Source organism: Pezoporus occidentalis, unplaced genomic scaffold, assembly GCF_034315485.1.
Source record: "Pezoporus occidentalis ecotype Australia unplaced genomic scaffold, CSIRO_AGI_Poc_V1 ctg3, whole genome shotgun sequence".
Classification (NCBI taxonomy): Eukaryota; Metazoa; Chordata; class Aves; order Psittaciformes; family Psittacidae; genus Pezoporus; species Pezoporus occidentalis.
The window spans coordinates 20,342,376-20,370,118 of NW_026914940.1; the positions used below are offsets into that span (position 1 = coordinate 20,342,376).

The 27,743-nt window shown below is 42.2% G+C and overlaps 1 protein-coding gene across 2 annotated transcripts; it reads left to right on the plus strand.

The window, feature by feature from the left end:
• The first annotated feature begins 845 nt into the window (after window positions 1–845).
• YWHAZ (tyrosine 3-monooxygenase/tryptophan 5-monooxygenase activation protein zeta) lies at window positions 846–27,743 on the plus strand. 2 transcript variants are annotated; one of them, XM_062627284.1, is made up of 6 exons: window positions 846–1,012; window positions 3,412–3,715; window positions 19,097–19,220; window positions 22,452–22,615; window positions 22,708–22,803; window positions 26,677–27,743. In XM_062627284.1, the coding sequence occupies exons 2-6, from the start codon at window positions 3,422–3,424 to the stop codon at window positions 26,734–26,736; spliced, it is 738 nt and encodes a 245-aa protein (XP_062483268.1). In that variant the 5' UTR covers window positions 846–1,012; window positions 3,412–3,421; the 3' UTR covers window positions 26,737–27,743. The 2 variants fall into 2 exon arrangements, with proteins under 2 accessions (XP_062483268.1, XP_062483269.1); XM_062627285.1 differs by lacking the exon at window positions 846–1,012 and adding an exon at window positions 1,610–1,737.

Genomic DNA, 27,743 nt, shown 5'->3' on the forward strand with positions numbered 1-27,743 from the left:
TCAGCACGTTCTCATCAAGGTTTGCCTGGTGCTCACTGCAACGCCCATCTGCCTTTCCAAGGCTGAGGCTTGCAAAAGGGCTGGCTGTTTGTCATCTGCGTGGCCCAGCAGCATGTCCACCCTACTGGGCTCCGCCGCAGCTGCCGGGCTCCTGCCGCGATTCCATGTGCCCTTTACGGGTCTGTCCTGCCAAGCCCACACCTCCTTCCCACTCCCGGCCCAGGATGGGGCTCCTGGCAGCAGCGCGGTGCCGCGCTCGGCAGGGACGGGCCTCACACGGACCTGGGAGCACCGGGACCCAGTCCCCTCGTGTCTCAGCCACCGACCCGGCACAGCGGGAGCGGCGCTGGACAGGCTCTGGGGAACGGGGTTTGACCGGGAGAACTCGGCCCCTGCGGAAGGCCCAGCGGCAGGAGCAGTCCCTCAGCGGGTGCGGTAAACGGGGAGGGGTGTGTGACACCGTACAAAGCACAGGACGCACCGCGTGGTGCCGCCACACGCCCCCTCACCCACTCGGCACCGATGCCCGAGACCCTCCGCCACCGCCGCTCACCTCAGCCCACCAGCGGCGGCGCAGAGGCGGGTGAAGGGGGCTCAGCTGCAGGGTCAGAGGCCAGTGCCCAGGGGCGGCCGCCTCGCCTCGCCCCGCCGCGCACGGGCCCCGCCGCTCGGCGCCGCAGGCGGGGGCAGGCAGAGAGGGAGGGGCGGGGGAGAAGCGCGCGCCCGCGGGCGGGGCCGCCGGTGTGAGGCGTGTCCCGCGGCGGTTGGCGAGTGCCTCCACCCGCCCTGCGCGCGCCGGGGGAGGTGCGGGCTCGTGCTTGCGCCCTCGCCGTTGCCATGGCCCCGGCTTGACGTCACGGGCGGTGCGCTGCCCGTGCGCTGCGGCGCGGTGATTGGCGGAGACGCCGTGTGTGGCGCTGGGAGAGAGGCTGCAGCGCAGCGAGCCGCGACACAGGCACAGTCCGCGCCGCCCGCCCTGAGATACCCGCCGCCGCGCTCCCGCCGCGCACAGGTAACGGGGCCCGCCGCGCCGCCCCTCCTCCGGCCCCGCGCCGGGCGGCAGCCCCGGCACCCTGCCCTCCGCCCCCGGGGAGCTGCGCGGGGGGGGCGGGGGCCGAAGAGAGGCGGCCGGCGGCCAACGCCGAGCAGCTCCTTGCCCGCCCCCACCCGCTCCGGCCTCGGTGGCAGAGAGCGGGGCGGCGGGAGCAGCCTGCCCCAGGGGGGCCGCCGGGGAGGGCGGTGAGGGCCGCGCAGGTGAGGCCGCGTCTGCCCCTCCCCGCTGGTGAGGAGCGGGGAAGAGCGGCCGGGGGCGGCGGGAGGGGGAGGGGGCGGCAGGTGAGGGCTCCGCCCGTGCGGCGGGGGCGACCCCGCTCCCGTGGGCGCGTGGAGCGGCGGGTGGGGGCGCCGCCGCCTCCGGCGGGCGGGGGCGCTGGGTGTGGTCTGCCGCCGGGAGCGCTGCCCGGGCGCGGAGCAGCCGCAGCGGCCGCCCCTCGGTCGGTCTTGCTGCTTCCGCCCGCCCTGCCCCTCGCCCCCACCCATCCTGCCCGCCCCGCCCGAGCTCTCCGGCGGCAGCAGCGGCTCCCTCGGGACTACAGGGGGCTCCTCCTCCGCCGCCCCCTCTCACCCCCCTTCTTCGCATCTCCCTGGGGCTGGGCCCGTGGGCTGCCCCTCGTCAGGCCGCTGCCTGGGCGGGGACGCGGCATCCTCGTCCGCCGCCGCCCCCGGCGTTGGGCGGAGGTGAGCGGGATTAACGCGCGCTGAAGTGGGCAGGGCTCCGGCGCCGATCCGCCATGACAAAGGCGGCCGGCGAGGCGCTCCGTGTCTCCGTGGAGGGCGGATGCGGCGGCCGCAGAGCGGGAAGGGGAGGCGGGAGGGGCGGCCCGAAGCGGGCCACCGCGCCTCGGGGAGTCCTGAGGTGCTGCGCCGTGCCGCCCGCTCCTCCCTCGGGCCGCTCCATTTTCTGCTGTCACCCCGCGTGTGGGGGAAGCGCAGCAGCGCCCAGCCTCGCCGCGGGCGCCCTCGGCCTCGCAGAGAGGATGCTGCCGTAGAACTCGGCGCACGGGCTGTGGGGCTGGAGTTTTAACGACGCTCGTCCTGCTCACTCCCGGTGGTAAATAACCGTAGCCAAAAACCTGATTTAAAATGGCTCCTTAACCGCGCTGTTCATGGTGCGGTCAAGTTTTCAACGCATGTTTGCAAACGCTGCTGAGTTTTTGCCCCGATGGTGGGGGTAGCAGATACGCAGTCTTTCCCTTTCAGGTGACTGGAATGTTAAACATAGGGTTAATTTATACCGAAATGGAAGGTAGAGCTGCTATTGTTTGTGGTAACTTCATGCAGAATGGCAAAAATGTTAATGGTTAAAAATTAAGCTGCTGGATTGTTGTGTATGGAACATACAGAAATCCATAAAGCATACATGACCAAAATAATTCTTGCTTTAATAATATAATCGAACTTTAAATGGAGATGGTGTATCCCAGAGTGCATTGCCAGGGCCTCGAAATGATCAAGGTACATAAAAGGATGGGGTATGAGGGAGGAGTAATCTTTGCTGATGTACCAAAAAAAAACATTAACTGGTACTTACTTTCAGCAGACCTTGATTTTTTTTATTTTTTTTAAGTGCTGGTAAGATGCAGGTTCTGAAGCATCTCAGCCAGGTCACACTACCTCAAATACTGATGAAGTAGTATTTTTGAATAGTAAAATATCCTTTTGTCTCTGAAAGCATAGCCTCTCAGGTGGAGCAGCAGTACTTGGCTCAGGAGGTCTACGGTATCCCATTTTGGGAGAGGAAGTTAAGTCTTTTGAAGGGTCTGCACCTTCAAATTCAGATACTTAGTGCATTCTGGCTTTTTAACAGCCAGTGTGGGATTTGATTTGCAGATCCCTATGCCAAGTCCTTCTGCATGTAACGGTAAGATTCTGATAAGGCACAGAGTTGGCTGGTGTTGTGTGCCTAGCCTTTATGTGGTCTTCTGTGAAAAACTTAGGAGTGAATGTTTTCTTTCTCAATTTTGTTATATTAATAATTGGATGCAGTTGGTGCTGCAGCTTGAATATGATGTGATGAGAGTGATGGCAAAGAACTAGGATCATTTATGTGCATAAGACAGGAATGATTTGTTTTCAGTTCACCTCTGGATGCTTTTGTTTTTATTTCTTAACATAATGTACTTTCAAAAGTTAACAGTTTTTCAGAAGGAAACGGTGACTTTAACTCTTCACAAATCTGCATGTTTGAGCATCAGGTGCTTTGACATCTTGTAATGCTTTTACACGTTGTGCCCTGGATTTCAATTGTACGTCTTGCAGTTCCAAACAACTTAAAGAATGGTTGCTCTGCTATGCAAACACCTTTGTCCTTGATCGTTGTCTGAATAATGCCTCACTATTTTTCCTCTTCAGAAATATCAGCATGGATAAAAATGAGCTGGTGCAGAAGGCCAAGCTGGCTGAGCAGGCTGAAAGATACGATGACATGGCAAGTTGCATGAAGTCTGTGACTGAGCAAGGAGCTGAGTTGTCCAACGAAGAGAGGAATCTTCTCTCTGTTGCCTATAAAAATGTTGTAGGAGCTCGTAGGTCATCTTGGAGAGTCGTCTCAAGTATTGAACAAAAGACGGAAGGCGCTGAGAAAAAACAGCAGATGGCTCGAGAATACAGAGAGAAAATTGAGACTGAGCTAAGAGACATCTGCAATGATGTGCTGGTGAGAAATAATGAAACTGTTGATCCGTCTTTACTTAGGGTTGCAGGGTAAATGGTGCTGGGCCCTCTGGGACTGCTTCTAGTCTGTCAGTAAAGCTGTGCTCTCCTATGCTATTTCTGAAGGACAGCATTTAAAGAATGTCTGACTTTTCTCTCTCTGTAATGTATTGATTATTTATATACAAATCATCATAGTATTGAATGCTACAGCATTTGGAGACATGTTGAAATGCTATATAAAGTAATAGTTACAAGAAATCAACATATTTCTTTGAGACTGAACTTCATACAGGTGTAGTTTGGGGTTTTCTCGTCTGCCCTTCCCCCTCAATGCAGTATTTGTATCTTAAATCACTGACTTCTGCAACTTTAGTATGCTGCTCTAGTTGTAAGAGTTAGTTCTTACTCTACGGAAATTGTGCCCCTCCCTGGGCAAGATGATGTAATGTTAGTTATGACTCAGCCATGCAGAAAATTGACTGCAGGAAGAGGCAGTAGAAATGCTGTAATACCTTTTTAAACTTAATTTTTTTAACAGCAAACTGAAAGGATATTCAAGTTGGGCATTTTCTGTGGCTTGTAGTTCTGTCAAAATGTGCATGTACCTGGCAGACAACCCTGTATTTTTGTTAAGAGTCTGGTTTATGAAATCCGAAGCTTGTTCCAGAAGCTTTCTGAAGATTGTCAGGGTTTTTTCAACTGCATGTGCCTGTGGTGCTTCAGTGAACCCATGATTAATGGATGCCCAGGCCTGTGACCACCTGTGAGGTAGATATTACTGTCAGCAGTAGGGTTGTCGACTGGACTGTGGGCACTGCTGGTGTGTCATCCCATATGTGACAAGGGATCACATACCTGGAGGCGACAGAATGACATGTGATAGGAGGGAAGTGTTAAATAGCTAAGCATGCGCTTGAAGATCTCATGTCAAACGAAAATTAAGATCAATGAGTAGCATGACTTTTGCTTGCTGTTTAACGTAACTAAAGGACAAGTGTGGTGATCACTTGTAGAAGACTGGTTCTTCAAGGGCGTGTAGAAGTCGGTGTGGATAACTTCAAATCTTGGCTTCCAGTTCAGGCTGGCTTCCATGGTTCTTGTGACACACCCAGTTTCATGTTGTGTTATCTTGTGTAAGGATAACTCTTAAACTTCCTCTGTGAAAGTGAAAATGGAAATGTCAAACTTACACATAGGAACGATGGATTTGCTAGTTCTTGGGTTAAGTGGTGGGGCATTTATTTAAGCCAGGGAAGTAGGGACCCAAATCTGGCAGTCTAATTTATTGCCATTTCTTCTTTTTTATTTATTTATTTTTTTAAATTAATGAGCATTTCCTCAGGGGTGGATGCTTTCAGGTCAAGAGTGATCTGAAATTCTTTTGTAAACTATGGTTGAAAATCATTTTAATGAAGTCACTGGGCTCAGAAACCCTGTTTTAGAAGAACTCAGTGTTTGCAATTGAATTTCTTTTTCTGATAATAGAAACCAGATCAAAGTGAAATTTTATTGTACATGCTAAATACAAAAACTAAAACAAACCCTGAGCTTTTGAGTTTGCTAAAGCAGCTGAATTATCTAGGCAGGAGGGAACACAGGTAGGGAATGTTGTTAAATCTTCCAAATCTCAAAATGATCTTATATTTCTTTTTGTGTTAATGAGAGATACATATATAATTCAAATAAATTCTTATTATTTGCCATGTTACTACTTTTAGGAAGCTAATGTCTTACTAATCTTCAGTGTTGCTAGTCTAATTGTTCTTAATAGATTAAGGAAAAATGACTGTCCAGAAGAACAGTGCCTTAGGGGTGATTAGCAGTAATAAAACTACTTTTTTAGAGTTGGGTTTAAAAAATAATAATAAAAACTTGTTTTATTGTTCAAGGGATAGGATTTAAAAATGCCTTCAAATGTCAAGCACTACCTTTGACACTGGTAATTGCATTGAAGAATTAGATTTGTATTTAAAAAATACTTTTGTTTTCTTTGTTGGAATGTCCTGTTCACATATATTCCTACTCACCTAGAAATGTGACTGACATATTGCTTTACTTGGCATTTTAATAGAGAAAAAAGAATTGTGGTTGACATATGTGAACAGGAATCTTCACAATGCTGCATGCAAACATGGTACTAGGAGGTGGTTTAATTTTTTAGTTTGTTTGTTTTTTTTTTTTTATTCAGGAGCTCCTCTAATTTTTGTATGGCATAATCTAGACTACAGCTGTTCACAGAAGTGAAAAACAAGGTTTACCAAGTCTTGATTGCAAAGTATACCAAAGTGTACCATTAATAAGACCTGAAGTGCTAACAAATCTTCAAAGCTTTTGGTCAAGAGCCTCAGCAGTTACAGTGCAAAAGCAGCTCAAACTTACATCATTTATTAAGACTCTGAATCTTTTTGAGCTGTTGTTGTGTCTTCACTTGCCTGCTAGGCTCTTAAGTAATGTATAATACTCTGGAGTGTTACGTCACAGCTGAGCGTGGAAGTGACTGATGTCCTAGCTTCAGTGTTGAAGGGAGGAATCCAATGAAGAGCATGTGTTTGTGACTAGCAGAATGTAGCCAGAGCTGGCTTCTCTGCTGCTTCTTGCTCTCTTCACTCATTTCTTGGAATCAAATTACTAGTGGATTGGAAGAAATAGCTCCTGTAATCCAGTAGATGCAGAGTATATTAAGCTGTGTGTGGGTTTTGTTCCCAGCTCTTCCACTGACTTACGGAGTGAATAAGAGTAATTAGTGCTGCACTTTTTTCTTGCTTCTTAACTATTAGACTGAATGATAAAAACTGTAGCAGTTATATGGGTCAGGTCTGACTGTTTATTTTTCTCCTTTGCACTGACCTTGCAGCAGGAAAAGCCAGCATCGTTGCTGCTTCCTAAATCTTCCCTCACTTGAGCCTGCTGTGGAGTACCTCTATAGCTCTACAAACAGCTGAACCCATCTTTTTGTTTGCTGCAGATTCAGAGTGCTGCTGTACAAAGAAGGGACACCTAAAATCTCTTTGTTTTGTCAGAGATACACCGGAGGATATTCAGGTGTAATATAACCAACTCTAATTTGGAGTTGGTCTGGTAGTGCTGATAAACTGCAGATAATTGTGACATATTCTGCATAGTACAAGTTTCTTGCACTGCGCAAATAAAGACTGAATTTCCAGATTCTTCAAGAATGATACAGTGTGTGTGGGTCAGTCCAGTGCCATACTTCAGCATCTTAAATGTGCCTGAGTAGTATAGAAAATCTCCAGCCTCAGAAGTTTTGTAGTGATACAGGAAATTGAGTTTTTTAAGTGCTTTTCCTCATGTTAGCCAAGTGTGTGCTTCACATCCTGTTTCACTTTCTGTAGTAGAAGGGAGGATCTGCCTAAAATGCCAGTATAATGATCTTTTATTTGTTGTTTCAATAATAAATATTATTATTAATCTAACCGGTGTGGATTTTCTTCAGAATGCTTTTTGCAGTTAATTTAAAACAGAGCTGTAACTGATGTGGTTCAAATTAAAATCTGTAGTAAGATTAAATTTTCAGCTAATGAGAATTCTGAAATAACAGAGAAGAAAGTATGGAGAGGTCTCTAAATGGCTTAACGTCTGATCCTGCTTGCATGTTAGAAGTTCTCAGGAGATTCGAACTGCTAGTAACTTTCAGGCAGTCTCTGACATGAGCTAAATGTAAACTAATAGTTTAAAAACAGAACTGGCTTCAGTATGAATGTAATGGTAGACAGTTACGCTCTCTTCCTTAGGCTGGTACATATGGCAGTAGTGCCCTGCACATCTGTATGTGACGGTTCCCATGTTCTTTCCCTGTGCTCAGCCTTCTGGGTGATGTCTCTTTGTCCCACAAGTTCCCCCTGCCCCCGAATCGTATCTTGAGTAAATCTCTTTGCTTACAGTGCCCATGTGCTCTGTTTCAGTGTTTCTCTTCGATTTTGTTTGTTCTCCTAAAAGTGTAGAAACGCCTCAAACTTTGTCTGTCTTTCAGCCTTCTGAAGTCACTGTTGCACTTAATGCTATACAGCACTTTTTTCCCCAGTCCCTGCCAGAAGAGCTGCAGGTTAATGGTGCTGTTCAGGACGCTCTTAATAAGATGGAATTGTTTGCTTTCTTTGCCACGTTACTTCTTCCTAAGTTCATGCTCAGAAGCATAAAGTGGTACTCCTTGTGTGCTTCTCCTATTTAGATTTCTTTGCACTTGTTACGGATGTTTTACTTTTTAGAAGTTGTAGTTGTTGGGAGGAGAGAAGGTACAGTAAAACCACAATTAAATGACTTTTGGCTTGTGATTCTTTAATATACTTTAATTAATATACTGCTTGTGGGGGAGTAGCAGAAAGTTTAGTGACTGTCATGGGGCTGCAGTTCACTGGGGGAAGGGTGCGTAATTCCATTCAGAATGCATCTAAATGGCTTTTTAAAGAACATGCCACAGAGTTAATGCCTATTACCATCATACTGAAATCCCTGTGGGACTATTCCCTAGTTGCCTGCAAACATCTAATAGGTTACTATGTTAACATCTGTAAAACCTGTTCCTGCACTGATTCTCAATAACAGGGTTAGAAAATTAAGTCTTCTCTCCTATATGAAACCATATGCTTTTTGATATGTACATGTGTGAGGTATTTTTAAAATCAGTTGTTGTATGCTTAGTGTGTCCTTCTGATGGTCAAAAAGCATGGCTAGCCTATAGAGTGGTGCTAACATGCTTGAGTGAGTGTACTGTATGATCCTCTATGCTATGAAGATACCTGATACTAACAAAAAAATTAATGTTCTGACTGAAAATTGCTACCTGTAGTTCTGTGACTCCTTCAGGCTTGCTTAGTTTTTCAGTTCTGGCTGCACTTTGTTTCTGTCTTTGAGATCTGTGTCCTTTATTCAATCTTTTTGGAAAAGAAGGGGAGGTGTTTGTATAAGCTTTCATTTACAGAATGTTGATCACAGAAGGGGGCTGGTTAATTTGTTGGAATCTAGGAGCTAGGTGACCAGAGCCCTTGTTTCAAAAAACTTAGTTCTTATTATTTTAAGATGTTTTAATTGAGTAATTTAGGTTGGAAGGAAGGTCATTTAGGTCAGCTCTGCTTAGATACAGTTAGATCACAATGCTTATGGCCTTGTCAGTCAAATTTGGAGTGTCTTCAAGGATGGAGTTTTCACAACCTTTCTGGGTAAGCCTGTCAAAGTATGTGGTCATACTTAGGTTAAGAGGAAAAAAATAAACATAAAAATCCTTTTATGTAATCAGAACTTCTCATGTTTCAATTTGTCTGCTGCCTGTTGTCGTTTTACTTGTAGACCTCCAGGAAGAGTCTGGCTCCATCTTCTCTAGGTAACTGTACAGAGCAGTGAGATCTGCTGCTCTGCTCCAGGCTGAAGAAACCCACCTCTCTCAGCCTTGCCTTGTACACCAGGTACTCCAGCCTCATAATCATGCTGGTGGCCTCCACTGGACTCACTTGAGTATATCCATGTGTCTTATACCATGGAGCCCAAACCTGGATGTAGAACTCCCGATGCTAAAATTCGTATTAAAAGATGGTAACTGGTAATGTGCTAGTGGTGTATGTGAAAATACGTGGGTACCTCTGGTTCACAAATGCTTCTCTGAACTTCTGTGTATCACAGAGCAAAATATAGCCAGGGTTTACTAACTTCCCAGGATGGTTATAATTTAAGCTTTTGATTAAACTCTCCCAGTCTGGCTTTTTAAGTTAGGGTTTGGCTGGTATAATTGCTCTCTTATATTGAAGGTAGGAGGCTGAGGCAATTTGCATCAACCTCATCATTTCACTTTGTTAATCCTTTAATCACTTCCCTGGTTGTGGCTTACATCCCTTCAGGGTTGGTGGGTTTTTTTGGCTGTTGGGTTTTTTCCTCTCTTTTTCATGTAGTGAAAGCACTGCCTAAACTAGAGCAATTTTCTTAATTTTTTTTTTTTTTTTTTGGTTGTTGTTGGTTTATTTTGTTTGGTTTTGTTTTTACAAATGGTGGGGGTTTTTTTTCTTAGGCAGATTAAGCTGTTGAAAAATTATTGAATCTTGGAGAATTAAAAGATCATTCATGGATCCATTCAAATATGAGATGACTTGGTTTGGTTTTTATTTATTCTACAATGTTCATGTAAATGCATGAAACTTCAGCTCGTGTTTGTCATGTTTAACAGGATTTTAAATTCCAGCATATATAAGAAATGCATTGGTGGTTGGGCTGCATGAGCAAAGGAGAGCAAGTACTTATTAATCTTAGCAAGACGTTCATCTATAGTGTTGATATGTATTTAATACACCTGCTTATCATAAAATGAGCTAAGGTGCTCTGCATAAATGCAAAACAAAATTTAAACATCCAGGTACCACTCATGCTTTCTTTAGCACTGCACACTTGTGTATGTACACATACATACAGGTGTCTGTGTCCTCTTGCATTTACTGGAAGTAGAAAAAATCTTTACTATAGCCTGTAGTCTGCTGTATTAATTTCAGTTGGCATTAATGTTTAATGATAGGCTTTGATTTAAAAATAAAGTACATAATGCTTATGCTGTTCAAAAGTATCCAAGGAACAGTTTGCTTTATCTGACAGCCACCTTTGGTGTTCAGGTACTTCATGCACTTAATGCTGTTCTAAGCAGCAAAATAAATCTGATCAGTTTAGTCACCTGTGACAGATAATCTCCTTCCAAGCTCTTAGAAGCAAGAACTTCAGTGTGTGTACTTGCAATTTTATGACATCACCAAGTGTGTTTGTTACACTGGTTGGTTACTTAAAAGGCTGCATTGTTAAGGTACCAGCTTTTACTGTGAAAGCCTTTAAGTGGTAGAAATACGAAATCTAGGATATGAACAGAATTGCTGTGTACATCTGTATAAACAGATGCCACACTATTACTGGTTTTATCTGGAAACTTTTGTTACCATGTCCTTGACAGATGTACATGTTTCTGAAACAAGTTCTCCAATGCTTTACTTGATCTTTGCTGTAGGCAGACACAGTGGCTCCTGGCTCCAAACCTGAAGTTGGTTCTGCATCCAGGCAGTAGCTGGCTACCCTTTTGCAATAGTTTGAGAAAGCTTCTGCTATTAGAGTTGATTAAAGAGCATTTATTGTGATTATTTCTTAAACTTGTTTTTTTGCTCTTATGTAGTTACTAATTTTTCTTGAAATATGTCAGAAGATTGGCAGTGCCTCTCCTAACGAAAAGTAATAATAAGTCATGCTGCTGCTGAGGTGAACAGGGAGTTCTTAATTTTTTTAATCAGATCTAATGCAGTTCAAATGAGCAGAGAGCAGTTGCGGATTGGTGGTGGTTTTTGTTGTTAGTTTTTTTTCTGGATGTTGCTACCTTTTGTGATTATGTGGGTAACAAAATATTTACCAACGGGAATCTGACCTCTAACTGATTGTGTTCTCCTAGTGTAGAGTAGGCTTACATTGAGAAAGTGGCATTTTTGCTAACAAAATGCTTTTATTAGTATTGTATGCTATAATGAACTCCTAATAGGATACATAGTCTACTTCATGAGATATCAGATCTGCTCAGAGTGTAAGCTGCTAAAGATAAATGGTTCTTACTTCTGGTTCTTATCAAGGATTAAAAGAGTTACATCATGTTTATGGGGGCATTCTACTAATATTTCTTCAGAGACCAAAACTGTAGAGTTGTCTTGAGAGAGCTAGAGCATGCTATGCTTTAGCCACAATAGCTATCACAGCTCTCCAGGAGAAATTCTCATCCAGCTCAGCTGGTTTCAATTTTATATTAGCTCAGGTTTCTCAGAACATGCTCTGTTTCTTCAAAGAATAATGATCCTTGCATTTGGCACCATTCTGTTTTGTTGCATGGTCCCAAATATTCAAAAAAATAGGTTACTGAGGTGATGCAAAAAAAAACCCACAAACCCAGGTAGGAATTGTGTAGAATCATAGAATGGTTTGGGTTGGAAGGAACCTTACAGTTCCAACCACCAAGCATATTGGCTTTGATCTTCAGTGGAGACTGGTTGGTATATTAATGTCTATAGCAATGCCTCAACAAATGAAATACTTTAATACTAGTTATTTTTCTATTAAGTGTCTTGCTGGGTGCTGCCTTTTGTATGAGTTTTCTCAGAGTTAGTTACTAAACTGGAGAAGTGGTTTTACCTGTGCTTCAGAATTTGGTTCCTTTTCTGTCCATGTGCATGTTAAGTGTACTTCAGTAAAAACCTGCAGTGATTCACATGAAAGACCTCAAAAGTCTCTTGAATAATCTTCAAGAGTATATCCTGATACTACATACATTTGCTTCCCTTGCCATAATTGTGAATTAGAAAGCAAAGTGATAGAAGGGGCAAGGTAATAAAGGGCATAATAAGTCTTAAATTAGGGAGGATAAATCTGCTATGAGAGGAGACACGCATATGACTTTAGAAGTGTAAATTGAGGTGCTGTTCCTCATTGCCTCAATTCCCATTCTTTTCTTGTTATGCAGACCAGTGGTGTGTCTATCCATTGGTGCCATGTCTTCTAAGTACCCTATAGGTATTTTAGTGCATGCACCTGCTTCTCACTGACTTAGTTCTATCCCCAGCATACGTCAGCATAAAGATGATTTTGCAGGGTATCCTACTTACTCTATGTTTCCCCTTGCCTGCCCGTGTATATGCAGCTGCTTTTTTCTAAAGAAACACTTTAGACCATTCTAGTAGTATTTTCTTGCATAAGCTGAAATTTCTTGCCATTCTGTGTCACAGTACTCTCTCTTCTCCAAGTCCTTTAGGTTTTTTTTTTTCAGTTGCCATCTTACTACTCAAGGCTCATTTCCTCCATTTCCCTCCCCCTTTCTAGATCTTTGCCAGATTGACTGCTGATCAAGTGTACCTTCTTCCTGTTCTTACAAATCCTGAATGTGCCTGTGCATGTCACATCTCCCACTGTCCCAATCAGATTCTTCCCTGCCCCCTGAAGGTTCTTTGTCCCAGATTCTGAATTCTTCCCCTGCTGAGGCTCATCAGTTAGCTCATCTCTTCCAACCAGCCTTTTCACCTTCTTCAAACAACTTCTGCTGTCTGTGTGAGTGGGCAGCCAGTTTGGTGGGAAGAAAGAATAACTGGTACTGAGAACAGGCAGCAGGCTTGTTTCCTTCTTCAGCAGACGATGTACCACAGAGAGCTCCAGTGCCACAGCATCTACCAGTACTTGACAGATTTTCTTGTATTCCTGTTCTAGTGAGCAAATGAGAACATAGAAATCTGTAGCTGACATCAAACAAGTGGCTTTGGTTTTGGCTGGAGTAGGCTGACAGTGGAACCGTCTTTTTGGTTTTCCCCCAGGAGCATTGTGATGCAGCAGTTGCAAAGCTCTTACCCAAGCTCTGGATAGAACTGTAATCAGAAGCAGCATAATGACTGTCTGAAAACAGCCTGGGTTTGGAAGGTGTTGTCTAAAAATATTCTCTCCAACAGTTCCTAGAGACGTGCGTAATTGAATTTTCTACTGGCTGCAAATAGTTTGGTTAAACCCTTTGTAGCATGTGTGTCAATCTGTGCAGTGCAGCTAATTGCACGTGTTGCTTCATAACCTGAGTAATTTTCCAAACTGTGGTGCTAAGGCAGAAAACACATACATCGAAAATCACTCACTAGCTTTTTGCAGGAATGGTAGGTGTCTTGAACTTGTCTGATCCAGGTGGCCTGCTTTGATGACTTTGTCGCTTTAATAGAGTTCTGTAGAAGAATAGCTTAACAGAAGTGTGCTACAGTTACTGTGCTTGTTGGTTAGTGGTTCCACTTGAAAATCGGATATTATGTAGCTCTTCCCACAAAATACGTACCTGAAAACATGGTCCTAATATGAAAATACTAGGTCATTGTGAGTGTGGAAGAGGTTTCAGGCGGAGCTGAAAAAGATACACTTTCAAATGTTACATGAATTTAAAAAACTATAAAGAGTTCTTCCATGTCTTCATCCCTATGCCATGTTCCACAGATGGGTGACAAGTGAATTAAAGTTCAACTAGTATCCTTGTGTAATATATCTTCAAAACCAGAAATAATGTCTCCACTATGTCAGGTGTCTTTCAATACTGCATGAAAACAAAAGGCCTAATGCTTATCAGTGCATTCTTTTGTATTTTTACCATTCTACAGCTTGGGTTTTTTTTGTGTGCAAGAGCAATATCTTTCTGTTTCACCAGTAGTTCTGGAGTTTTTACATATTTAAAACCAAAGTTCCTTGTTCTCGGTACTTTATGTATTACCTGCTCATTTACAGCTATGTTGTTCTAGAATCTGGTGATTTTAGTCTCCTGTTTGTCAGGAGGGAAAGATCTTAAGTAGAAAACTGAGCTGTTGATGCCATCCTGAAGTGCATTAGTCTACAGTTCTCAGGCTGTACTGAGATTTAGCCTGTAATAAATGAAATACAGAACTACAAGCAACAAGGAAAGACTGAGGCATTGATTTTAATGCTTTTATGATGAATTTGGGAATAGTCTTCTGGCCCACACAAGTAATTTTCCAAAGATGCAAGCAAATGCTTTGGAAAGAAGGGTAGTTTTAAGCTTCAGGTGTCAGGAAAGGACCGTTTAAGTCTTCATGGGTTTGCTTTCTGTCTTCAACTGCAGTTCTCACCACAGCTTGACAAACTGAAGTGTGTCTGCTTGCAGTAAGCAGCAGGCAGACTTTTTGTAGAGGGCTGGGTGTTGGAGTTTTTTGGTACACAGAATTACTGCTTGTTAAATGTCCTTCTTGCTCCTGAGTCTGATAACTCTGTCTTATAGGCTTTATGTTACAAAACCACAGGAACAAGCCCATAGGGCCTTTCATCAAAATGGGGTCATGGTGTGTTGTGCTTCATGTTGGCGTCTGTTGACTGTGTTCTGCTCTGGCAAAAGAACTTGCGTAAGAGTGAAGAAAGTAAATATCTTTCCAGCTTAGTGTTTAAAGTAAGCCAGGATTGAAGTTCACCAGTACAATACTAAAGTTGTGTGTGTGCAGCCTCTGTTATGTCTTTGGAGACAAAGGCTTTTCTCTGGTGCATGCTTGCTGGAGATGAGGGAATGTACCAAATCTGAGATTCCTTATCCATGGTATGTGTTAGCATAGTGTTGCAAAAGCTGATGTCTCCAAGGCTCAAATTGTTCTCTCCCAGTCTAAAGTACCAGAAAGCTGTTAACATAGGTGTAATTGCAGTTGCAGATGTGCAGTGTTGAAGCCTGATTTTTTTAATGGCCAGCATACTAGTAAGAGTTGAGATTCAAATTTATTACAGGCATGCTTTGGTTGATTTATTTTTTTTGTTGTTGTTGTGGGGTTTGGAGTTTTGTTTGTTTGGGGGGGGGGTGGCTTTTTTTTAAGCAATAATCTTCTGTTAAGTCTTTCTGGAAGGACTTTGTATGACTTTGCTATGAAAAGCATTACAAGCAGTTGTACAAGCTGTTCCAGGTTTTGGCTGAAAAGTGCTCTTAAGATGCTGCTGCATCTGCCTACTTGACTACAGTGCTGTGGTTTGTTTCACCGCAGTTACATTCTTGCTATAAAATGAAAAGCTCTGACAATTACAGCTGGGTAGCTGTAAGGTTTGAGGGGTGGGGAGTGGTGTTTTGGTTTTGTTTAAAAAGCTGCTTTACCAGATTCTGATGAAGGCACTGTAATGAATTGCCCATCAAGTTGGAAGTAGTGCATATTGGTGTATTTCAGAAATGGATGGGAATTCTTCATAATAGCAGCAATGTCATCAGTGAGCATGAGGCCTTAACCACATGCCATGTAGCCATAATACACCAGTGTTGTGCGGACTTCAGCTGTCAGAGTGTTGTATATATTGCAGTGGTGTGGATTGCCTGATAAACTTAGTCATTACACATCATCTTACTGGTCTGGTCTTGGTCTAGCTCTTAGCACTTCAGTGGCCTGTATGGGGATCACCTCCATACTGATAAACATTGCCATACCAACTGGTAAAGAAGAGAAGGTAGGCATGTATTGGTGGTACTACTGAAACAGTTCTTGTCTCTGTTTCTTCTGCTTTGGACAAACAGTGGAAGGGTGGAAGGAAGATAAGCAGTATTCCCCAGTGTGTTAGCAGGTAACAAAGTGTTAGATTGGTTATACCTATTGTTATGCCTAACTTTATCTCCTGTAGCTGAGCTCTAAAAAGTCAGTAGTTTTATGTGTCTCATCTGTATGGCTTCTGTAGCCACACCACCTCCATGCAGATTGAGGCTTTCACAACCATACACTAGGATAAATCAGTGTACTCGGAATCTTCAGGCTGACTTAAAGGAGTGTTTCATGTCAGTAAAAGAAAATATATCCTGAAATAAAAAGACTGGTATAGACAGGAAGGACTGAATATATAGTACTAGATAAATAACAGGAAAGAGATCTCCTACTTTTAAATGTTAATCTGCTTTCAGATCTTGTTGCTCTTGATGAAGGATTTGGCATAAATAAAATTCTTCCAAAAATATGTGGCCTATCAGTTGCTTGTGTTACGTGTATAGAATAAGAGTCTTTCATCGAGATACCAGCAAGCTACTACAGCAGTCTCAGAGTCAGAGCTTCTTTGCATGGGTTATATTCTATGAATAGCTGATTAAAAGTGTTTATAGGGATTCTTTTAGTTTTCTTTTAAATTTGACATGGGTTTGAAACTTCTTTTCAATAGAAGATACACCATCCACTGCTGTTGCCCTGTTACCATGTCTCTGGTTAGGAAGACTCAATTGGTTAGTCTTTCTTTAAAACTTAAACAGGGGAAGTTTAGATTGGAGATAAGGAATAGTTTCTTCACTGTGAGGGTGGTGAGGCACTGGAATGGGTTGCCCAGGGAAGTTGTGAATGCTCCATCCCTGGCGGTGTTGAAGACCAGGTTGGACAGAGCCTTGGGTGCCACGGTTTAGTGTGAGGTGTCCCTGCCCGTGGCAGGGGGGTTGGAACTTGATGATCTTAAGATCCTTCCCAGCCCTAACTATTCTGTGATTCTTCTGTGTCGGCTTATGCCATTCACCCATTCAGTTAGGTGTCTGTAGACATACTTGCCTCATTTGTGACCTAAGTGAGTTTAGGTCTGGCAGTTTGGTTGCTGCTGTAGGAGTGAGCAGAGCTGTGCTTTTTGATTGAACATTGTTCTGTAGGGATGATGAAGAATTCCAGTTTCTAGAATCACTGAAATTACTTTGGTCTGACCAATTAATGGAGGGTACAGAAGGAGGGCAGCTCACCATGGTGCCAGAAGGGTGGGTGCAAACTGACGCCTGACCTAGCTGCAGTCCTAAAGAAGAAATCTAATAGCCTTATTCTCTGTAGCTGATAACCTTTAGTTGTCATTGAAGTCAGAGCTTCTTGGCACTCGTGAAAAATGTCATAGCTGTGAATTTTGAAGTTCTCTAATGGTGAGAACAGAGCGTGTAAGTAGTTACAGAGAGCTGAAGCACTGACCTATATACTTCATGGCCTTCTGCTTTGTTCCAGCCATGCTGGGGCAGAGGTGGCTCTGAAGCTTCTCCTCGCATAGTGGTACACCTTCCAGAAGGGTGCCTTTGGCATGGGGCAGCTTGGAAGTCCATTTGGCTGGCTCCATAAAATACTGCTGCCACCAGCTTGCTTGTGTTGTGTTCGCTTTGTGCCAGAGGATTGTCTCTGCTATCATTTGGATGAGAAGCAAGGACACACAGTATTTTTTGATGTCTCCCTGCATGGTAGTAAAATGAAGCTGTATACCAATCCCCACCATACTGGAAATATCTAATATTAAAGATTGAATAAATACCTTTTGTTATGTTGAAACCAACAAAGTAAGTCCACTAACATGTTTAATCTCAATGGAGCATAGGCATAGCTGAATCTTCACTGACTTTGCTTTCTGTCAGCTGGATTTCTTTATTACCCTGTCTACTAAGATAGAAACGAGGGAGTGCTGTTGTAATGGGTCACTTCATTTTGAGGGGTTTCACATAAGTTTGAGTCTACCAAGCTAAATATTCACAATTTGCATAAATGAATCAGCAGTCCTGTAATGGGGGAGGAGGGGACACAAACAACCCAAACCCAACCGAATTTGTTTACCTGTTCTTTCTGTGAATTAGTCTTCTGTAGCTTTATGTCAGTTGACGTGTTGAGCAAAGCAGGTACCACGGGTGTCTCTGTCACAGTACGGTGGTTACAACCTACTGTATTCAGGCTGTGCTTGTCCCACGGGTATGTCATGCAAGATCCTTGCTTAACCCAGAGGGTGCTATCTAGAGAGAAGTACTGTAAAGGGCCATCATTCTGTGGGTTGGAACTAAATTAGGATTGTCCATTTCTGTGGTGTCATTGGAAATATGAGCTAAAAACAGTGAGACAAAACCAAAACATCAGTCATGTAATCTACAGGGGAAAAAAGCCACACAGAATTCTTATTAAAATATCTTATAAAGAATCATGTGCTACATAGTCCTAGCAAAGTACATGTAACAGCTTCTGATTTCGAGTGTTCAAGTACTTCTGTACTTTTTTCTGCCTTTTAAATAACTACTTTTCTTTCAAAGTCTGACTTTAAGTACTCAAGAAATTTGACAAGCTTGTGCCTTAATTTGACTAAACATGTTGGAGCTAGTGATTTTTTCTTTTCCTATTTTCATCATAATAAAACTTGCTAAATTATACAACTGCCTGGCCTGGGAACTTACTGTGTTAATTTAATAAGCAGTTAGAATAATCCAGAAAAGTTTGCTGTTAAGTGGCAGCCCGCAGGAAGGATTTGGTGGAGTGACTCCAGAGTGCTGCCTTTGCGTTGGGAGATGTAGGGGACACCTGTTAAGGGAGCACATAAAGGCAAAGAGAGGATCCTTTTCAGTGCTAGAGAGTTGCCTGTCAGATTGTCAGCTGTCTGGAAACGCGAGAATCCAGGTTCACCTTGCAGTTTCTTGAAGTACAGTATTCCGGTTAATGGGAGCTAGGTTAATGAGGCTTATTTAGTACCTGTGTATGTAAGATACTCGGGTCTCCAATTTGGCAGCTGATACTTCAGATCCTTTTATTATCCATGGATGCAGACTTTCTGCCTTTGTGTACCCTCTGCCCAGACTTTTTGGATTACATTCTTTTTATTAAGGTACTGTATAATGGCTTGTAGAAAGCCATCATTTGGTCACACAAGACTCATCTGCTACATGAACACAGCCTTCTTCCCGTCAAGTCTTGGCATACAGCATTCCTTTTCGTACCTAGAGTTGCAATCCATAACACGTTCTCTGTAGCTGAATTCACTATGTAGGATGCAAAGAAAATGGGCAAAAAGTAAATCTGTCTTGACTTTGAAATAGATTGTGATATAATTGAATTGTTGGTTCAGCATGTTGCAAAAGTATGTTTGATCAAAACAGTGTGTTCTTTGTTTCTCTTTTTAGTCTCTCTTGGAAAAGTTCTTGATCCCTAATGCTTCGCAAGCAGAAAGCAAAGTTTTCTATTTGAAAATGAAAGGAGACTACTACCGTTACTTGGCTGAGGTTGCTGCTGGAGATGACAAGAAAGGTATTGTATGTCGGCTTGTGGCTGAATCTTGTCAGATTAGATTGCCTTTGGTGGGATGGTGACATGACTCTAATCTAAGAATAATTCTGATTTGGATGTAAATTTCTTTAGTAACAGGCTTTCTGTTTGCTGAAGAAAAATCATGGGTCATTGGCTTTCAAATGAGTTCTGAAAGTTCCTATGTACCTGCTGTTTGAAGCAGGTAACGAATGTTCAGTCATGAAACCTTGAAATCAACCCTAATGCATGCGTGAATATAGGTTTCTGCATCTTGAGCCTGGCTGAATATTGGGGTTTTCCTCTTTTTAGGGGCTCAGTCTTGGATCTTTTTAAAGCCTTGTTTGTGCCATTTCTCCTGCATCTGTACAGAATACAGAAAGCCTGCGTAGATTCAGGAATCAGAGAAACTAGAAACCACCTGGAGAAAAAAAGGAGTGATGAAACTCATCTTACTGTTAGGAAAATTTCTTCCATAACTATGGTCGTTTAATGTCCAGATGTTTTTATTTCCTCAAATTTCTTGTATCTTCATATGAACAGTTTGTAATAATTGCAAGTTGTCTTAATCTAATTATAGTTAGAGAAGTCAATATAAGGCACTTAATATATTAGGTGGCTTAACTGCTGTATATGAAGAAACATCCTAACAACATGTTGACGCCATACACAGTTCACCTTCCATTCAGAACGGTGCATAACGTTTAGATACAGCTTGTTGCAAACAGTGCACATCTGTTTCCTAGAGCCAGTTAAGACTGGTGCAGCATGTCCTTAAGATCAGCACACTTCAGCACAGATCCCCATCTGGTAACATGCTCTGACTGTTTTCATGAAGACTCAGATTAGTCTGCACTCAGCCTGCAGACACAGGGGATGCACAATCTGAGTGCATGGACTTGGAAGCCTTGGGGATTACTGGTGTGCTCAGCTGTGTTGCTGATGCTGTGTGGCACTCTGTCCTCCTGTAAGACTTGGTGTGTTCTTTGTGGTGCTGTTGAACATGTGGTGCTCCTATGAACTTGTGTAGCTCAAGCTAATAAGCTCTCCCAGTATGATATAGAAAGACATCTGCATGACTTGACAGAAACAGAGGTGAAACAGGCTTGAAACGTGTCTGCTCTAGCTTTGTGGTATATATATTATTTCCACCTTACAGAAAGTAGCCCCGTTTCCCTGATACACTGGATAATAGGGAGTTGCATAAAGATGTTAAGACTTGGCATAGCGGAGCTTGATTTGACTTCTAGTGCTTACTGCATGCAAACTGACTCAGTCTTGGTGACTGCAGAATTGCAGGTATAACCAGTTCTCTGTGTCTGTTACTGTACAGAGTGTAATTGTATTTTCCCTTTGGTAATCTGTATTCACATTCATAGAAGGTAAAATATTTTGAGTCCTGAAGGTTTTTTTTCTGTTGAGGATTAAGTTGTAGGCTCTAAAATTAGACTGTGAAAACCTTCATTTAAAGTGGTTTTGAAGTTAATTTTTATTTAAGCCAGGCTCTTGGCTGAGCAGCTTTTAGTGGGTTTCCAGGTGAAGAAAATACTTTTGAAAGCCCATCTAGCTCATAGTTACTGTGCCTCCTAAAATTATTCTCTTTCTCCATCCAAGTGTTTCATGTCACAGGCTTTTTCTTGTATGCTGTCTGTGACCTTGAAGAGCAGTTGATAATTATTGTTTAGGAAATAATGGCTGTTTTGGTGGACAGTATTCTCTCAGCCTTTTACAGTAAATACAGCAACAATATAAAGCTCCCAACTGTAGGAACTGGATTTTTATCTTCATAAACAGCTTGTTTATGTTATCAAAGAGGAGTGTGGTGGGCAGGAATGTCAAACAGGTACCTCAGCTAGCTGTTGCTGCCTTGGAACTGTAGAACACTTTCTGAAGAATTCAAGGTTAAAATCTCGCTACTTTTATATGCTGGGTGACTGATTTAAAACTAACAGAATACATCAATTTTGCATCTTTTTTAAACTTATTTATGTTAAGGAAAATTTTTTAAAAAATGTCAGCTTCATTCCTTGAAGTTAACTTGATTTTTATGCCACATACAGGTAAATAGATTGCATAGACATCCTGAATATTGGTGTTAGTTATTTTCAGACTTGGAGTACTTGTGAGTTAAATACTGATGTATTTTTGAGTCCTTGGCACCTAAAATTCTTTATTTTTGAATACATGTGACTGTTTCTTTTGCAGAGATCATGCTGGATGCATTTCTAGTTTGATCCAGAAATGTCAGGATTGTAGTCCTTTTGCATCTGAATTGAATGACTTCCTGCCCACCTTCTTCTCAGATGCTGTTAACGATCGTGGAGGGTGCAGGAACAATGGTCCCTTTGTACTGGGTGTCTAGCGCCTCTCTTGCCTCCTGCAGTCATCAAGGACATAGCCCAGCTTGTGGGCTGTGCTGGGCCATGATCTCTGACTTGTGCAGGCATAGTGTGCTCCGAAGTTCAAGTGCATTCAGTGAGAAAAGAAACTGTTGAGCTCCTTAATCTTAGTATACGCATTATAGTTGGGTATTTTTCCACCAGGAGTTTAGAACTTGTACAGAAGAACCAATTAAGAGTGGCAAAAGATTAGTCTCTAAAAAGAGCCCAGTTGTTATTTTTTCTGCCTTACTTCAGAGTTTATAGGTACTTTAAGTATCTACATTGGAAATGGAACTATGTTGTAAACTTTAAAAAATATATATCTAGTTTGGGTTGGGGTATGCCACACTGTCTTTGCCAAGCAATTTGAATGGAAATTCATAGATGATTGTTACTGAAAGGCAGTGATAAGCAAAGGTCATCAGTGTGACTAAAATGTGGATTTGTAATGCTTTGCAGTGTATAAAGACATTGAATATTTGGTACTATATCAAGCTAGTGTGTAGTAAAAACTGATTTTATACCTTTTATGTAGGTGATGGATTTTGTATTCCTCAAATGCTACAGAACTGCTGCAAGCATTTGTAAATACAAGTACTTACAGGGTGGCAGGGAGAGACTCAAACCTGTGATTTGGTCAATGACAACTTCCTTTTCTTTATATATATAATTTAAAAATAGATTAAGTAAAATATTCATAAAATAGCGACTTCTTTGGTGAAATGCTCATTCACAGACATTGACTCTTAACATATTTTGTTCATGCAAGCACAAGCACAAGTCCTGATTGTATGTCTGAATACAGTATGTGAATTACTTACTCGTGGTTTTTGTGTGTGTTTTCCCCCCAAAGGGATAGTGGAGCAATCGCAACAAGCGTATCAAGAAGCTTTTGAAATCAGTAAAAAGGAGATGCAGCCAACACATCCTATCAGATTAGGTCTGGCTCTGAACTTCTCCGTGTTTTATTATGAGATTCTCAATTCCCCGGAGAAAGCCTGTTCCCTTGCAAAAACGGTAAGTCTAAGGTAGGCAAAAATTCCATTTCAGTTATTGGTTATAACCCTTTGTCATATGGCCAATTGAGTTTTTTGTTTTTATAACACTAGGCTTTTGATGAAGCAATTGCTGAACTTGATACATTAAGTGAAGAGTCATACAAAGACAGCACGCTAATAATGCAGTTACTGAGAGACAACTTGACAGTGAGTATTATTAAAGTTTACACGTTGTTGGTAAGAGGATTGGTCTTTGGGGCACTCAGAGTTCATTCTTGGCTGTGGAGATGTGTCTGTCATTTACTTACAAATGAGTTGATGGTACCTCATGTTTCTGAGCTACATCTTTTTCTTCTGCCTAGTCTTTTTTACTCCACGCACTAATTCAGTTTCTGACAGATGACAAATTGACCAATTTTTTTTCAGGTTTTCTTTTGTTTTTCCCCCCCCCCCCCCCCCCCCCCCCCCGCAAATCTAAAGCAAATGGAACAGTAAAAGCAACCATGCAGTAGTGAAATTAATGGCATAGTTCACACCCTGGTCTTCATGATGGGAATCACTGCAAGCAAGAATGCAACCGTAAGAAGCATCTCTTGTCACCAGTTGTAGCCCCTGTAGTCTGATATCAGTGACCTTTACAAAATAGCTGGACTTTTTTTGACAGAACCAGAAGTAAAGCTGTACAGCTGCATAACACCGGGGTTGCCGTATTTTCTGATTTTGTTTCTAGCACTTAATTTCCCTATTCCTTGCAACCTTTTCCACTGTAATAGCAACTTAACACTACTGAAAACACTATTTGTAAGCAACAGCTGGAACAATCACAAAACAAATGTAAGAGATTTCTTAGGCTCTTTACTGGAGACAGATACAGGGCTGGCATTGCTCTCAGTGTCTGTGTGTACTGTCCCCTTGAGTGAGATTGCTCAAGAGCTGTCCTGAATAAATGGTATTGAAACAGAGAATAGAAGCTGACATTAATTGCTAGTTTCCCAGTAAAAATAATGTAAAGCTTGTCATATGAGCTGGAAAGCAAATTGCTTCATACAAGAGAAGTTGGACTGAGCTACCATAGTGTCTGAATTACAGTAGTAGCCCTGATAATTGATGGGAGCTTTCTACTATAAGGGAGAAAGCTGTAGACAGCTGTAGGAGTCCATATTGAATGAATGATGTCTTTCCTTAAATGCCTAGCATGACTTGTATGAGTATGTTGATTCCATGTTTTCCACAACTATTTAGAATAGTCATAGAATGCTTTGGGTTGGAAGGGGCCTTAAAGGTCATCAAGTTCCAAACCCCTGCCATGGGCAGGAACACCTGCCATTAGACCAGGTTGCTCAAACCCCCATCCAGCCTGGCCTGGATGGGGCAGCTGCAGCTTCTCTGGGCAACCTGTGCCAGTGCCTCACCACCTTCAATAGTGTAGAATTTTTTTTTCCTAGTATCTAATCTAAATCTGCCATCTTTCAGCTTAAAGGCATTCTCCCTTGTCTTGTCCCTAAATGCCCTTGTAAAAACTCCCTCTCCAGATTTCTTGTTGGCCCCTTTTAGGTACTGGAAGCTGCTGTAGGGCCTCCACTTGAGGTAGCAAACAATTTTTGATGTGTGTGTGGCTGACAAAGACTGCAGTGAATTCCATAAACGTAAGAAAGGGTCTGTTTTGCTAGTTATGCAAATCTGTTACAATCTGTTAGGAAGCTTTTGACAGTGATTTAGCATGTTGATCAGTATGTGCAAGGTGCAGGTTTCCTCAGTTGTCAGTCCTTTTATGTTGTCTTTGAATGGCTGAAGAAGCTGAGTGTGTGTGTGCTTGGCAAGGACTGGAGGCAGGGAAGTGTTCAGAGGGTTGTTTAACATGCCAAGTCTAAATCTGTTTAACTGAGAATGCTGGATAATTCCTTTTTTGCTCTTGTTACGAAATTCTTTTGTTTTCTTTAATTAAAAAAAAAAACAGAAAACAACACATCCCTTGCCCCTGAGGGCCTTGTTTTCCCCAGCAGATTTGTTAAATTGTGCTCTCAATTGGTAATCCTCCCCATAGCAGTCAAGCTCTTTTTATTTAATGAACAGAGGTATATGTTTAGATTGAGTACTGGGAAAAATTTCCACACTAAAAGGGTTGTCAAGCATTGGCACAGGCTGTCCAGGGAAGCGATGGAGTCACCCTCTCTGGAGGTATTTAAATGATGTGTGCTTAGGAACATGGTTTAGTGGTGGACTTGGCAGTGCTGGGGTAATGGTTGGACTTGGTGATCTTAAAGGCCTTTCTAACCTAAGTGATTCTGTGAGTCTTTATTCTAGAGGTTAGGATTTAGGGTAGAAGCCTCTGATAAAGCTGTTCTTACTGATGGTTCCTTATAAAAGTAGCACTGAAATTGAGACTAATGCAGTATTATAATAATGTAGTATAGAATATAGTGCAGGAGGTAAAAACAGACTGTTGTCTCCAGTATGCTATTGTCTCCAGTAAAATAACTGTGCTTAATGCCTTCAGTAAGGAATATTGAGCACAGATATTATGTGTGATGTTCAGAGCAAGAGCAAGGTTACTGGTCTTTGTAGAATCATAGAATGGTTTGGGTTGGAAGGGACCTTAAAGATAACCTAGTTCCAACTAACTGCCTGCCCTGGGCAGGGACACCTTCCACTAGACCAGGTTGCTCAAAGACCCATCCAACCTGGCCTTGAACTGCCAGGGATCAGGCAGCCACAGCTTCTCTGGGCAACCTGTTCCTGTGTCTCACCACCCTCACAGGAAAGAACTTTTCTGTAGTATAATCTAAATCTGCTAGCTTTCACTTTAAAAGCCATTCCCCTTTGTCCTGTCATTAAATGCCCTTGTAAAAAGTCCCTCTCCAGATTTCTTGTGGCACTCTTTAGGCACTGGAAGCTGCTCTAAGGTTCCCCCCAAAGCCTTCTCCAGGCTGAACAAGCTTGGCTCCCTCAGCCTGTCTCTACAGCAGAGCAGCTCCAGCCCTCTGGTCATCGTCATGGCCTCCTCAGGTTGAGATCCAACGGGTCCACATCCTTCTTTTGTAGGAAGCCCCAGAGCTGAATGCAGCTTTTTCTATTGTCTTGTACTCCTGGAAAGGGTAAAATGTTTCTGATGATGGGGGGTTTTTGGTGTTTGTTTTTTTTTTGTTGTTTTTTTAAAGTGTCTTGTAAGACCATAGTGATACTAAGCTGTAGGTAGAGAATTATTCTTAGGTTTTACCACCTTATGCTATAGAGCATGAAGGATTCGGTTAATGCTGCTGGAACTCCATAAAGATTGCAAATCATACTAGGCTGGTAATAGTTTGGAAGCATCCACTGTGGCAAAATACTTGGTTCACAAAAAAATTTCTTTGCCCTGGGTGTTGGTCTGGAACTGATGCTCAGTTTCCTTAGTTGGTACTTAATCTTGATATATGGCTCCTTAGTATGATTTTATGGAGCTGAAAATGAGATTTTTTTTGTGCATACTGCATGTTTATCCTGGTTTTCTTCCTCCCCTGCCCTGCTCTTTAAGTTTGGAAGCTCTGTATTCCAGAAGTTGCTAGAGGAACGTGACTGACCGAATAGAGCCAAGGGATAGAGATTTAGGTGAAATGCTTTTGGTTATAAAAGCAAAACAAAACACTTGAGATGCCTGTTCTGAAGAAAAGGATAATGTTGAATGTGAAGGAAGAGCTTTACTGAAGCTTTTCCCTCAGAAGGATGTACAAAGCTGGCTTGAGGAGAAGGTACAAATCCACAGGAAACAAAGAATTGTTTGTTCCTGATTCTCATGTATCTGTTCTGTAGGTCTGATTCTTGCCTGTTTATATTGTGTTTTAGTGAGCTTTGTGGATATGAAAATTTGGTTTTGACTGTTTATGAACTTCCTCCTTAAATGCAGCGAAGGGGTTGGGTCATCTAGGGCTAGATTTCCGTTTTGTAATAGCCAGCAATTATATTCATGTTAAGGGTGCTTAGTAGGACCTCTTACAAAATTACTGTTTAAGAACTAGGCTTTCTTTCTAATAACTGCTTATTAAATGTTAGTCACTGATGTTAGTATCTTACATATTTTACTCTGTTTTCTTTCTCAAACAGTTGTGGACATCGGATACCCAAGGAGATGAAGCCGAAGCAGGAGAAGGAGGGGAGAATTAACCAGCCTTCCAACTTCCGTCTGCCTCATTCTGAAATTTACACAGTAGACCATTTGTCATCCATGCTGTCCCACAAATAGTTTTTGTTTACGATTTGACAGGTTTATGTTACTTCTATTTGGATTTCTATATTTCCCATGTGGTTTTGTTTAATATTAGGGGAATAGAGCCAGTTAACATTTGGGGAATTTATGTTTTCATCTGAGGTGGCCAATATAGGGTTGTGACATTTTTATACAAGTTTTACATGTTTGGCATAGTACTTTTGGTACATTGTGGCTTCCCACAAGGCCAGTGTTAAAACAGCTTTCTATGTCAAGCAAAAACGAGTGCTTGCATATTGGTCTGTCATGATGGAAAAAAGGGATAATCAGTTGCAGCCACAGGTGTAGTTAGTATGAATATTCAAGCTGGAGCACACATGGCTGTGAATCTACTGATGTCCCATAGATATTGCATGTCAAGTCAACATGTGAAATCTGTGGAATATGCCAATCAAGTGTACATCTCTGATTGCAGCTGAAGTGTTCCTTAAGACAGTTTGCTAACCCAGTCAACTTTCTCTAGAGAAGGAAAGAGAAACGGTTCACATTCCATTATTTGTAAAGTTACCTGCTGTTGCTTTCATTATTTTTGCTACACATTTTATTTGTATTTAAATGGTTTAAGCAACCTAAGAACAAATGTACAAGTAAAGATGCAGTAAAAAATGAATTGCTTGATATCCATAATGACACTGTATATCGAGCACAGCAGTACAACAAAAAACCATGTATTTAACTTTTTTAGGTTTTTTGCTTTTGTGATTTTTTTTTTTTTTTCTTTTTGATACTTGCCTAACATGCATGTGCTGTAAAAATAGTTAACAGGGAAATAACTTGAGATGATGGCTAGCTTTGTTTAATGTCTTATGAAATTTTCATGAACAATTCAAACATAACTGTTCAGAACATGTGTATTAAGTTGATGTAAGTGGAATAAAAGTTTTATGAATGGACTTTTCAACTA